The sequence below is a fragment of the Mustela nigripes genome, chromosome 17 (assembly GCF_022355385.1).
Source record: "Mustela nigripes isolate SB6536 chromosome 17, MUSNIG.SB6536, whole genome shotgun sequence".
NCBI classification, from domain to species: domain Eukaryota; kingdom Metazoa; phylum Chordata; class Mammalia; order Carnivora; family Mustelidae; genus Mustela; species Mustela nigripes.
The window spans coordinates 14,947,166-14,960,771 of record NC_081573.1 but is presented as its reverse complement, the minus strand read 5'-3'; the positions used below and the strand labels follow the sequence as shown (position 1 = coordinate 14,960,771).

At 48.8% G+C, this 13,606-nt stretch overlaps 1 protein-coding gene across 1 annotated transcript; it reads right to left on the bottom strand.

The window, feature by feature from the left end:
* Nucleotides 1-9,278: 9,278 nt before the first annotated feature.
* LGALS7 (galectin 7) lies at nucleotides 9,279-12,889 on the bottom strand. Its single transcript, XM_059383790.1, has 4 exons — nucleotides 12,202-12,889; nucleotides 11,724-11,812; nucleotides 10,843-11,044; nucleotides 9,279-10,417 (listed from the first exon to the last, which is right to left on the bottom strand). The coding sequence occupies exons 1-4, from the start codon at nucleotides 12,214-12,216 to the stop codon at nucleotides 10,304-10,306; spliced, it is 420 nt and encodes a 139-aa protein (XP_059239773.1). The 5' UTR covers nucleotides 12,217-12,889; the 3' UTR covers nucleotides 9,279-10,303.
* Nucleotides 12,890-13,606: the final 717 nt, after the last annotated feature.

The window sequence follows — 13,606 nt, the reverse complement described above, 5'->3', positions numbered from 1 at the left end:
CCACTTGGGGCCCATCTCACAACCCTAAGATCATGTCCTGAGCCCAAACCAAGACCAGAATGCTTAACCGACTGAGCCACCCAGGCACCCCAATATTTTTTTTTAAGTAAACTCTATGTCCAACATGGGGCTTGAACTCACAACCCTGAGATCAAGACCTGAGCTGAGATCCAGAGTTGGCTAACACACTTAACCAACTAAGCCACCTGGGCCCCCCAAAAACCCATTTCTAACATTCATCATGCTAATGAATGAAGTCTCTCATGTGTATCAGAGGTAACTAGTTGAAGCTCTTATAGTTGGCTTTTCATCAGATGCTGGCTGACTGTTCTGGAATGTGCCTTCCAGCTTAGGCTGCCTGAGGGGTCTCTGGAGTGTACCAAATGCTTCACATATTTGTATCATTGTGTGTCTGAGGTTGAGGTCCTTAGAAACGGACCTCAGAGACTAAGGGCTGTGTGCAGAAGGGACACTGCTGATTGGCCTCAGCTGACGCCGCCAAAGGGAAGTGAAGGGGGCAGAATTGGGCTGCAGGAAAAGATTCACACAACTTGACTGCGACAAGCCTCAGACAATGCTATGAGGGGATTTGGAGCTGGGGTGGCGGCCCAGCATGGTCCCCAGGGGAAGCAAGGTGGTCAAGGCTTTGGATTCCAGTTACCCTGTGGTCACTGGCATGGGCTATGCCCTGGAAAGGGCCGTGACATTAGGTGAGGCTGTTCTCTGTGACAGAGGCACATCCAGGGAGAGACACAGCTGCAAGACGCCGCAGCCCAAGGCCAAGCATTTCTTAGCTCGGTCCACCGAGGGGGCCCGTTCGGGGAATTTCTCCATGGGTTTGTGATTATTTCCAAATCAGAGCAAATAGTAAAACGATTGCCTTGGTTATAGATCGGGCTGGTCTTTGTCCTTTCCATGCTGCTTTGATGGCTTCACAGAGGCCAAAAACTCTGAAAGGAGAGGCAAAGAATAGTAATAAACAATAATCATAAGACCTGAAATGGTATCAACAACAACTGGAAGGAGTTACTGGGAAGAAAAAATAACTATATCACCTCCCTAGTATGACCTAGGGAGAAGTAACAGATAACATTTAATTCTTGACACCATTAATTAAGTAACCACAGGTTCAAGTATGGGCTTAAAAAATCTGTGTGTCAACTATACTTCAAATAAAGAAAAAGCGGGGTGCCTGGCTGGCTCAGTCGGCAGAGGGAGCGGTTCTTGATCCTGGGGTCCTGGGCTTGAGCCCCAGGCTGGGTATAGAGATTACTTAAAAATAAAATGTTTTTAGGGGCACCTGGCTGGCTCAGTGGGTTAAGCCTCTGCCTTCGGCTCAGGTGATGATCTCAGGGTCCTTGGATCGAGCCCCGCATCAGACTCTCTGCTGGGGGGAGCCTGCTTCCTCCTCTCTCTCTTCCTGCCTCTCTGCCTACTTGTGATCTCTGTCTCTCTGTGTCAAATAAATAAATAAAATCTTTTTAAAAAATAAGTAAAACATTCTCCAAAAAAAACAATCTGATTTTAAAAATGGACACAGGACCTGAATAGACATTTTTCCAAAGAAGGCATACAGAAGGCCAACGGACACCTGAAAAGATGCTCACTATCAAAATAAATAAATTAATTAATTAATTAAAAAAAAAAAGATGCTCACTATCACGCCTCATCAGGATGTAAATCAAAACCACAATGAGATGTCACCTCGCACCTGCCAGAAGGGCTAAAATCAACAACAGAAGAAACAGCAGGTGTTGGTGAGAATGTGGAGAAAAGAAACTCTCGTGCACTGTCTGGGGGAATGCAGACTGTGCAGTCGCTGTGGAAAACAGTATGGAGGTTCCTCAAAAAATTAAACATGGAAATCCCATTGATCCAACAATTCCATCTCTGGGTATTTATCCAAAGAGAGTGGGGCACCTAGTGGCTCAGTCCATTAAGTGTCTGCCTTCAGTTCAGGTCATGATTCTGGGGTCCTGGGGTCCAGCCCCAAGTCGGGCTCCCTGCTCGGTGCAGTATCTGCTTCTCTCTCTTCCTCTGCTCCTGCCCTGGCTCATGCACATTCTCTCTCTCTCTCTTTTTTTTAAAGATTTTATTTATTTATTTGACAGACGGAGATCACAAGTAGGCAGAGAGGCAGGCAGAGAGAGAGAGGAGGAAGCAGGCTTCCCACTGAGCAGAGAGCCTGACGTGGGGCTCGATCCCAGGATCCCGGGATCATGACCCGAGCCGAAGGCAGAGGCTTTAACCCACTGAGCCACCCAGGCGCCCCTCATGCACATTCTCTTGATCGCAAATAAATAAATACATAAAATTATTTTTATTTTTATTTTTTAAGATTTTATCCCTCAATAAATAATTAAAATAATTAAATCATTTTAAGATTTATCCCACCCCAGTAAATAAAATATTTAAAAAAAAATAATGAAAACATTAACTCAAAAAAATATCTGTACCTCCATGTTCATCCTGGTCATGATGCAAGAGTTCTGGGACCAAGCCCTGCATTGTGCTCCCTACGCAGTGGGGAGTCTGCTTCTCCCTCTGCTCTTCACCCCACTTGTGTTCTCTCTCTCTCTCTCAAATAAATAAAATCTTTAAACAAGAAAAAAGGTTTAAAAACACAAGCTCGGGGTGTCTGGGTGGCTCAGTGGGTTAAGCTTCTGCCTTCGGCTCAGGTCATGATCCCAGGGTCCTGGGATCGAGCCCCGCGTCGGGCTCTCTGCTCAGCAGGGAGCCTGCTTCCCCCTCTCTCTCTGCCTGCCTCTCTGCCTGCTTGTGATCTCTGTCTGTCAGATAAATAAATAAAATCTTAAAAAAAAATAAAAATAACACAAGCTCATAGAGAACAGATTAATCGTTGCCTGAGGTGGGCAAAGTGGATGAAGGGGGTCAAAATGTACAAACTCCCATTTGTACAATAAGTAAGTCCTGGGCGTGTAATGTACAGCATAGTGACTGTAGTGAATGATACTTTAGTAAATATTTTTAAGTTCTTTTTTTAAAAGATTTTATTTATTTATTTGACAGAACGAGAGATCACAAGTAGGCAGAGAGGCAGGCAGAGAGAGAGGAGGAAGCAGGCTCCCCACTGAGCAGAGAGCCCGATGTAGGCCTCAATCTCAGGACCCTGGGATCATGACCTGAGCCGAAGGCAGTGGCCTAACCCACTGAGCCACCCAGGCAACCAGGACTTGTTTTTTTTGTTTGTTTGTTTTAAAGATTTTATTTATTCATTTGACAGAGATCTCAAGTAGGCAGAGAGGCTGGCAGAGAGAGAGGAAGGGAAGCAGGCTCTCTACTGAGCAGAGAGTCTGATGCGGGGCTCAATCCCAGGACCCTGGGATCATGACCTGAGCCAAAGGCAGAGGTTTTAACCCACTGAGCAACCCAGGTGCCCCAATATTTGTAAGTTCTTAAGAAAGTAAATTTTAGGGATGCCTGGGTGGCTCAGTTGGTTAAGTGTCCAACTCTTGATTTTGTTCGTGGGTGATCTCATGGGTCCTGGGATCGAGTCTCACATCGGGCTCTCTACTCCACAAGGAGTTTGCTTGAGATTCCCTCTCTCTCTCTCCTTCTCTCTGTCCCTCCATCTGCTCCCTCTCTCTCTAAAATAAATAAATAAATCTCAAAAAAAAAAAAAAAAGGAAAGAAAGTAAATCTTAGAAGTTCTCATCAAGGGGCGCCTGGGTGGCTCAATCGTTAAGTGTTGCCTTTGGCTCAGGTCATGATCCCGGGTCCTGGGATGGAGCCCCATGTCAGGCTCCCCACTCAGTGGGGAGTGTGCTTCTCCCTCTCCCCCTGCTTGTTCTCTCTCTTTCTCTCGAATGAATAAATAAAATATAAAAATAAAAAATAAAAATAAATAAAAGTTCACATCAAAAGAAAGAATACTATGACACTCTATGGTGATGGATGTTAACTAGGCTTATTGTGATGATCATTTCACAATGTATGCAGATACCGAATGACTGAAGCCGTTGAAACTATTATGATGCTCTATGTCAACTACACTTCAATTTTAAAAAACCAGGACCGGGGACGCCTAGGTGGCTCAGTTGGTTGGACGACTGCCTTCGGCTCAGGTCATGATCCCGGAGTCCCGGGATCGAGTCCCGCATCGGGCTCCCAGCTCCATGGGGAGTCTGCTTCTCCCTCTGACCTTCTCCTCGCTCATGCTCTCTCTCTGTGTCTCTCTCTCAAATGAATAAATAAAATCTTTAAAAAAAAAAAAAATAAATAAATAAAAAAAAAAAAAATAAAAAACCAGGACCGAAGACCACTCTATCTAGTTCTGGTCCTCAAAGTAAATAAAATCTTGAAAAAGACTATAGCTTTAAAATAATAATAATAATAATGATAATATAAAATACATGCAAAAAATCCAGAAGTTCCTTGTAAGTTACTGGCTTCTAATAAAAATGACTTCACTGGGGCTCCTGGCTGGCTCAGTTGGTTAAGCCTCCAACTCCTGATTTCCACTGAGGTCATGATCTCAGGGTCAGGAGATAGAGCCCAAGTGGGGCTCTGGCTCAGTGGGGAGGCTGCTTCTCTCCCTCTTCTTCTCCTTCCACCCATCCACTCTGATTGCACTTTCTCTCTCTCTCTAAAATAAATAAATAAATCTTAAAAAAAAAAAGACTTTATTATTTCACAACTTTGTTGACTTCTGCAATGCTTCTATCTAAAGATAATGACACAGGGGCACCCGGCTGGCTCAGTTGGGGGACCAAGTGATTCCTGATCTCGGGGTCATGACTCTACACTTTAGGTGTAGAGATTACTTAAATAAATAAAACTTAAAAATATAAATAAAGTGGGGCGCCTGGGTGGCTCAGAGGGTTGGGCCTCTGCCTTCGGCTCAGGTCATGATCTCAGGGTCCTGGGATCGAGCCCCACATCGGGCTCTCTGCTCAGCGGGGAGCCTGCTTCCCACTCTCTCTCTACCTGCCTCTCTGCCTACTTGTGATCTCTGTCTGTTAAATAAATTTAAAAGAAAAAAAATATAAATAAAGATAATGACACAATTTTTGAGGTTATAACACGCCTGTGAGATGACTATTTTTTTCCTCCCACGATGATGAATATAGTGACTTTGAACTTGACAATCCTGTGTTTGCTTTGTTTTAAATACGTGTTGTATATTTCATTTGGCAAGCCAGTCCTTCTAAAATTTGGACTCCCTTGCAATCCATCTTGGCAAGCAAAATGTTTTTCTTTTACTTTGCTGAAAAGAAAATGGAGATTTTGAATAATATAATTAATAAGGTTGATTTAAGAGCTATATATATATTTTTTCAAGCATCGATCAAACATTTGCAAAAACTCAATTTTAAAAATAAGAAGCAGAGGTGCCTGGGTGGCTCAATCCTTTAAGTGGTTGAATGTTAGTTTCCACTTGGGTCAAGATCTCAGGGTTGATAGATTGAGCCTCACGTCGGCTCCAGGCTCCGTGCTCAGTGTGGAGTCTGCTCAAGATTCTCTCTTTCCCTCTCCCTCTGTCCCTTCCCCACTTGCCTGTGCTCACTCTCTCTAAAAAATAATTAAATATTAAAAAACAATAATAAGCTAGGGTGCCTGGCTGGCTCAGTCAGTGGACTATATGTCTCTTGATCTCAGGGTCATGAGTTTGAGGCCCAAGTTCAGTGCAGAGATTACCTTAAAAAAGGGAAAAAAGGGGGGGCGCCTGGGTAGCTCAGTCTGTTAGGCATCTGCCTTCAGCTCAGGTCATTATCCCAGGGTTCTGGAATCGAGTGCTGTGTCAGCTCCCTGCTCAGTGGGGAGTCTGCTTCTCCCTGTGCCTGCACCTCCCCCCTGCTTGTGTTTTCTCTCTCTCAAATAATTAAATAAAATATTTTTAAAAAGAAAAAAAGAACAAGCATTCTATAGGGATTTGTTAAACAATAGATAAATTCCAACTACAATCAGGATAAGACAATATGGCTACCCTCACAATCATTCTGGAAATATTAGACATTGTAATAAGTTATAAAGGAGATGTAACATGTATAGTGGTTCCAATAGAATTAGAAATTAGCAAAAATTAGAAAAGCAGAAATCTGATTAAATTCAGAAATTTAATAAACACTCATAACTTCCATAGGTGAAGAGAGATATAATTACAGACTATCTACAAAAACAATGCATATTAATTAAAACACTATTCTCAGAATATATTATAATAAGAGATACATTAATAAACTTAAGTTATTTTATTAAATAAGAAAGCATGAAGCAGTAAACTAAATACATGTAACTTTTTTTTTTAAGATTTTATTTATTTATTTGACAGACAGGGATCACAAGTAGGCAGAGAGGCAGGCAGAGAGAGGGGGGGGAAGCAGACTCCCTGCTGAGCAGAGAGCCCAATGTGGGGCTTGATCCCAGGACCTTAAGATCATGACCTGAGCTGAAGGCAGAGGCTTAATTAACCCACTGAGCCACCCAGGTGCCCCAAGTTTTTTTTTTTTTTTAACATTTTATTCATTTTATTTATTTGACAGGGAGAGACACAGCAGGAGAGGGAACACACATAGGGGGAGAGAGAGAGGGAGAAGCAGGTTTCCCACCAAGCAGGGAGCCTGATGCAGGGCTTGATCCCAGGACCCTGGGGTCATTACCCGAACTGAAGGCAGACGCTTAACTACTGAGCCACCCAGGCACCCCATGCAATTTTTAAAAAAGATTTTATTAATTTATTTGAGAGAGAATGAGTGAGAGAAGGCATGAGAGAGGAGAAGGTCAGAGGGAGAAGCAGACACCCCGTGGAGCTGGGAGTCGGATGCGGGACTTGATCCTGGAAGTCCGGATCATGACCTGAGCTGAAGGCAGTTGCTCAACCAACTGAGCCACCCAGGCGCCCCCCATGAAATTTTTAAATAAAACAAAATAGGGGGAGAAATAAACACAAAATAAATAGAGATTCAGAGAAGCAATAAAATGGATACAGGCACTGTTGTACACTGAAATCTACAAACCATTGTTGAAAGAAATTAAAGATCTCAGTAAATGGGAAGATATCCCACGTTCATGGATTCGAAGACTTAATATTAAGATGGCAATATTTTCCACATTAATCTACCATTTCAATATAATACCTATTAAAATCACAGCTGATTTTTTTTTTTTTTAAGAAACTGACAAGGTGGGTGCCTGGGTGGCTCAGTGGGTTAAACCTCTGCCTTCAGCTCAGGTCATGATCTCAGGGTCCTGGGATTGAGTCCCGCATTGAACTCTCTGCTTGGCAGGGAGCATGCTTCCTCCTCTCTCTCTTCTCTGCCTGGCTCTCTGCCTACTTGTGATCTCTCTCTGTCAAATAAATAAATAAAATCTTATTTAAAAAAAAGAGAGAAACTGACAAGGTAATTCTAAAGGTTATTTGGAAAAATATACAAAACAATTTTGAAAAAGAAAAAAGGTTAAAGGACTCAAAGTTCTGATTTCAAAATCACAGTGATCAAGATGGTGATATTGGGATGAGGGTAGACATAGGTAAATGGAACAGCATTGAAGGTCCAGAAATAAATACATGCACCTATGATCAACTAAGTATCGATATGTGTGTCAAGATGAGGCAATGAAGAAAGAACAGTGTTTTCAACTGGAAATCTATGTGCAAAAAAAGAAAGTTGAGCCCCAATTTCACAAGGTACACAAAAATTAACTCAAATGGTTTATCTGTTTATTTGAAATGAAAGACAAAAAGTTTTAAGTACAACACAAACTGTAATTTTTCCTGAGCTCTTTATCAGTAAGTTGCCAACATGCTGCCTCTTCATTTAAATTCTTTTTTTTTCTTTTTTTTCTTTCCTTCCTTCCTTTCTCCCTTCCACCTTCCCTTCCCTTCTCTTTCTCCCTTCCTTCCTCTCGTACTTTCTCTCTCTCTCACTCTTTTTTCCTTCCTTCCTTCATTTATTTAGAAATGTCTGGGTGGCTCAGCTGGTTAAGCCTCTGCCTTCAGCTCTGGTCACAATCCCAGGGTCCTTGATCATCGGGGAGCCTGCCTCTCCCTCTGTCTGCCGCTCCCCCTGCTTGTGCTCTCTTTCTCTCTCTGAAATAAATAAGTAAAATCTTTTTTTTTAAAGATAAACGGAGTCATATTAAACATATTTTAAAAAGAATTTATTTATTTTTAGAGATCTTATTTATTGGGGCGCCTGGGTGGCTCAGTGGGTTAAGCCGCTGCCTTCGGCTGGGGTCATGATCTCAGGGTCCTGGGATCGAGTTCCGAGTCCGGCTCTCTGCTCAGCAGGGAGCCTGCTTCCTCCTCTCTCTCTCTCTGCCTGCCTCTCTGCCTACTTGTGATCTCTCTCTGTCAAATAAATAAATAAATTTAAAAAAATTATAAAGATCTTATTTATTTATTTACTTGGCGGAGAGCGAGAGAGTACAAGCGTGGAGAGCAGCAGGCAGAGGGAGAAGCAGGCTCCCTTCCAAGCAGGGAGCCCACGTGGGCCTCTATCCCATGACCTGGGCGGAAGGCAGACACCCAATGACTGAGCCACCCAGGTGCCCCCCAAAAAGAATTTATTTATTTGACAGGAATGGGAGAAGGATAGAGAGAGAGCACAAGCAGGGGGAGCAGCAGAAGGAGAGGGAGAAGCAGGCTCCCCGCTGAGCCTAGAGCCCCAGTCTGGGACTCCATCTCAGGACGCTGGGCTCATGACCTGACTGGAAGGGAGACGCTTAATTGACAGAGACACCCAGGTGCCCCTCAAATATTTTCCTAATATGTAGTAATATTTTGTATAAACATGAACATTCTCCACAATATACACAGTAATACAGAAGTGAAAATCAGGAAATTAACATCAGTGAATCACTATCATCCAACCTAGTTTACCAGTTGTGCCAACATTGTCTTATCTTTCACTGTCCTTTTCCAAATTTGTACCCAATGGGTAGGTACAAATTTCTTTTTAAATGTTAAAAAACTACATGACACAAATGAAATAAAAATTAATTCATTTAACAAAGATCCCTGGTGTACCAATGGATGTTAGATTTCTAAGGTCTCCCACTGGGAGAGGAAGACCGAAGGTGCCATAGCCCACCCATAAATATACAAAGAAGGGCCCAGAATGGAGAGGGGCTGCTCCACGTTGAAGCTCGGAAGTGCAGAGAAAGTTCAGTTCTGAAAGGATTCGAATTCATCCAGATTTGGAGATCACACAGAATTCTGCATCTTCAGAGGAAACTAAAGTAAAAGCACCTTCCTTCCCACGCCCATTAACGATATTGCACCACCGGCAGAGGCCACAGGGAGGCGACGTGTTCTACATCTCCAAGGGATCCCAGGCCGGAAGCCGCAGGCAAAACCCTCCAGAGGCTTGGCTCCCGACTTTGCCCAGACTCCCCGCCAGGACCCCAACCGCAGTGAGCGAACCTTGCCAGCCGACCCGAACTATCTCACAATTAGGACACGGCCATTGCAGAGTGTCGCGGTCGCGGAGTCATGACCTCCCTCCAACCACAGCCATTAAGGAACGAGCAGCCACCTCCTCGGATCAGAAACGCACCGCCTAGCGGTGGGGGCGACTGGGCGTCTGTGTAAACTACCCCGATCCCACCCTGTTGTCACTTCGGCAAGGAGCCGGTGGCCGGAGCCGTGCAGGAGCCCCGGTGGAAGAAGTGTGGGAATGGGGCGCATGCCCGCAGCGGGGACCCAGACGCCGGATCGTCCTGACCCACGTCCGCTCCGCAGGTAGATGCCGCTCCAGTGCGCGTCTGCCTTGGGGCGCACATGCAGGGGCCAGTCCCGAGTCTGGGACAGCGGGGAAGCCGGTGACGCCCCGTGCGCTGTCCCGCCCCACCTCGCGCCAGCCGGCTCCCCGCACCCACAGCGGTCCCAGGCCTCGTCGCCGCCAGCTCGGGCTCTCCAAGGGACCAGGCGTGCGGAGACTCGCAACCCCTGTGTGCAGATGCACGCACACCGAGCCCCGTTGCTCCGCAGACGAGGCGCCAGGCCGAGCTTGCGCCCGCTCCGAACCCCATCAGGTCCCCTTACCCGCACTGCCCTGGGCTGCTCTGCCCAGCGCGGCTGGAAGACGACCCCAGACACAGCCCCACCCGATCGCGACCCTCCAGAGCCCGACCAGCCACACACCGGCCCCCCACAGCGGGTCCCGCACCCCGCCTCGGCGCGGAATCTCTGTGGGACCCTTGGGAGTCTTCCCCTCTCTGAACCTGCTTTCCGCGTCTGGACGCAGGAGACACAGACACCGAGCAGGCGCACCGACGTGGGCTGAAACTTTATTTGCCATTCCCGAACCCCAGCGCCCCCAGCCCCTCGGGGTGGGGGGTCTCAGAAGATCTTCACGCAATCCAGCTGCAGGTCCCCGCCCACCTCCAAGAGGCGCACGCGCGCCGGCGGGATCCGGTAGCGGAAGTGGTGGTACTCCGAGTCGCCGACCACCGCCTGCGGGGACGCGGGGTGGCGCTGGAGTGGCCGAGGCCGCCTGCGGGGGCGGGGGTCCCTCCCGACACCCACCCGCGCCGTGTGCCTGCCGCGCCCACTGGCAGCGGGGACCGGCCCGCGGGCCCGTGTTTCTCGGCCTGTCTCCCGACCCAGCCTTGCCCCTGCTCCAGAGCCTCGGTCTCACCCTGTCCGGGAGAAAACCTGGGCCCCGCTGCCCGCCTAGGGGACACCCGCCCTCTGAGCACTTGGCTCTTGCGCGCTGGTCCTTGTCGCTGCCGCACCCCGGACTGCTGACACTAGTGGGGATGCACCAGGGGAAGAAGAGGGACGCGGAAACCACCCCCGCCCCCCCAGCTTGGCTAGGCTTCTGCTCCCTCCACCAACAGCCTCCCTGGCTTCCACGCCCGTGGGTAGCAGTGACCCACCTTGAAGCCTTCTTCCGTGGCAATGAGGAGCACATCGAAAGGTTGCCCGTGCTGGAAGGGAATTCCTGAGCCGCGCTCCTCTCGGCCCCAAGTGCCCTGCTCCAGTGTGTTGAAGACCACAGCGGACTCATCAAGGCGCGGATTGAAGTGAAGGGCGGCCTCACTCCCTGGGGCCTCGCTGCACAGCAGGTTCACATAGAACCTGATAGATGAGGGGAAAAGGGGCCTGACTCACCGTTGCCAGAGCACATACAAATTTAAAAGACCTGGAATGTCACACATCATAGAAGGAGGGCTGTGCACTGGTGGCCAGGACCAGGATTACAGGGCATCCAAAACCTTATAGGGACCCTGGACACAACCACCTGCAGGAGGGTCACGGTACTATTGCTTGGGTCCCCCTAATTTCCAAAGCTTCGAAGAGTTGCCATGAATCATGGTGCCAATGGCCAGGGTGCTCCCCATTCTTAAGGGCTAGGAACAATACCACAGACCCCATTATTCCTGGCACCATAGATTCCCAGATATCCCACAGTTCCTGAACCAGGACCTGAGGACTGATTGCTTGGGTTTCCCAGATGCTCGGGGCCCCTCCAGATGACTGGACATGTTTCCAGAGTTCCTGGGGATTCAGACTGGAGTCACAGGAACTGCAGGTAGGAATCTCAAGACTGCCCTGGATCCCCAGATTCCCAGGATACATAGGCACCCCAGCTTGTACACAGCCATGGACAAATCAGTGAAGACATGAGATTCCAGAAAGTCAGTGATGCCCCGGGGATTCCAAGACCCTGGTGGATTAGGTGGCTCCAGAGTCCTTGAGTCTGGGCTGGAAAGAGGTCAGCTCATCCAACCCTTACCACATGGGCCTGGGGTCTCACCTGCCAGCCTTTTCTGGGATGACACCACGGATCCTCATAACAGTTCCCACTCGGATGCCCTCAGGAAGCGAGGTCTTGTGGGGCACGTTCTGCAGGACCAGCGGGGGGGGGGGGTCCAAGGGAACCAGGGATGCACGTGACAGAGACAGATAGGTCAGCCCCAGGGAAAAAACGGTCAGGACCCATATCAGCAGAATCGCTGAGAAAAAAGGCCACAGAGAGAAAGGAGAGAGAGAGCCAGAGCCAGACAGAGGTGGGGACAGAAACACAGAATCCACAGAACAAACAAAAGAATCCAAGAGCGGATGGAAGTGTTGGGTTTGGTCAACCTGAGAGCCACAGCCCAGACACCTCCTAGCACACCCCAACACCCCCTTTCTCCTTTCAAACAGCAGACCTCAGGCGGGCCCAGCCCCTCCCCTATTCCTGAACAGCCTTGAGTCCAAGACCCCCAGCCCCAAGGCCCCGAGGCACTCACAGAACTCCCTGCCATGGCTGGGACAGTGGGGCAGACAATGGCGCTGGTGGGGATGGGTGCTGGGTCCTTAAATAAGAGTGGGGCGTGGCAGGCCAAGCTGACTCACCCCGCCCTTTTCCACACCCACCACCCACACCTGGCACAGACCCTAGCCCTGGGGCCACCTGGCCCAGAACCTTCTTTCTGGAGCTCCTGCCTTCCCTCCATTCCCGAGGGTTCCCAGGTGCGCTGCCCCCTCTCCTCTCAGCTAATAATGATAAAGACAGCTCCTAAGAAAATACGGGGAACAGAGGGGACTGGGTGAGCCATCATTCATCTAGTCCTGTCTTCCTGCTGCTTGGCAGCAAGAAAAGAAGGTTTTGCCCATTTTGTCTTGGGAGACTTGGCCCTGAGAGGCCCCGCTGGGGTCTGGATTTCCGGGCCCTCCTCCCAGGCTGGGACCTGGTGCCCAGGGCTGAGGCTGCAGCCCTGACAGGGACATGCCCATTTGGGCCCCTGACCCTGGCCTCAACCACAGCCCTGAGAGAGGGGCTCTGAGGGGCCCCGGGTTCACCTGATGGGCGGCGCTGCGACCCTGGGGCCTAGAGAGGTGCCTGGCACACAGGAAGGGCTCTGTGAATGCAGGGGAGAGAAGGAATGAAAAAGCCCCCGTCCCATTTCAGAGGCCTCAGGGCATGCCTGTGCACAAGGGACCTGCTTGCACTCTCAGCTGAAGCCCAGGTTCTGGGGGTGACAGTCATCTCCATTCTACCACCATGGACACTGAGGCTCAGGGAGGGGAGGTCCTTTGCCCAAAGCTGCAGGCTGGGTGCTACCATGTAGCCACTGCGGCTCTGCCTTTCCTCCTCTTGGGCATTTTGTGTCTGGCATTTTCCGTCCCTGTGAGTCAGTGCCCTAGTCCCCCTCCTGGGCCCTCTGGTTCCCATACTCTCTCCCAGGTGTCCTTGTCTGCCTCTAGCCTCTAAAGCTCTGTCTTGTGACGCCTGGGTGGCTCAGTTGGTTCAGTGTCTCAACTGCTGATTTCACTCGGGTCATGATCTCAGGGTGGTGAGATGGAGCCCAGTATAGGACTCGTGACTGGCCAGAATCTGCTTAAGATTCTCTCTCTCCCACAGCCCCTCCCTGCTCAAATAAGTTAATGAATGAATAAATGAACAAATGAATCTATCTATCTATCTATCTACCTACCTACCTATCTATCTCTGTAGTGTTGCATCTCCCCGAACTGCTGCCACTCTCCCAGCTAGCACTCAGGTCTAGGGATCACAGGGCACCCACACCCACACCCAGCTGGAGGAGAACACCATGGAGCCTTCTTCCTCCCAGGTCCCATAGCCCAAGACTCCAGAAGAGGAATCCAGGATAGGACATGGGGGGAGGGCAGAGGGAGAATGCTGAAAGATGC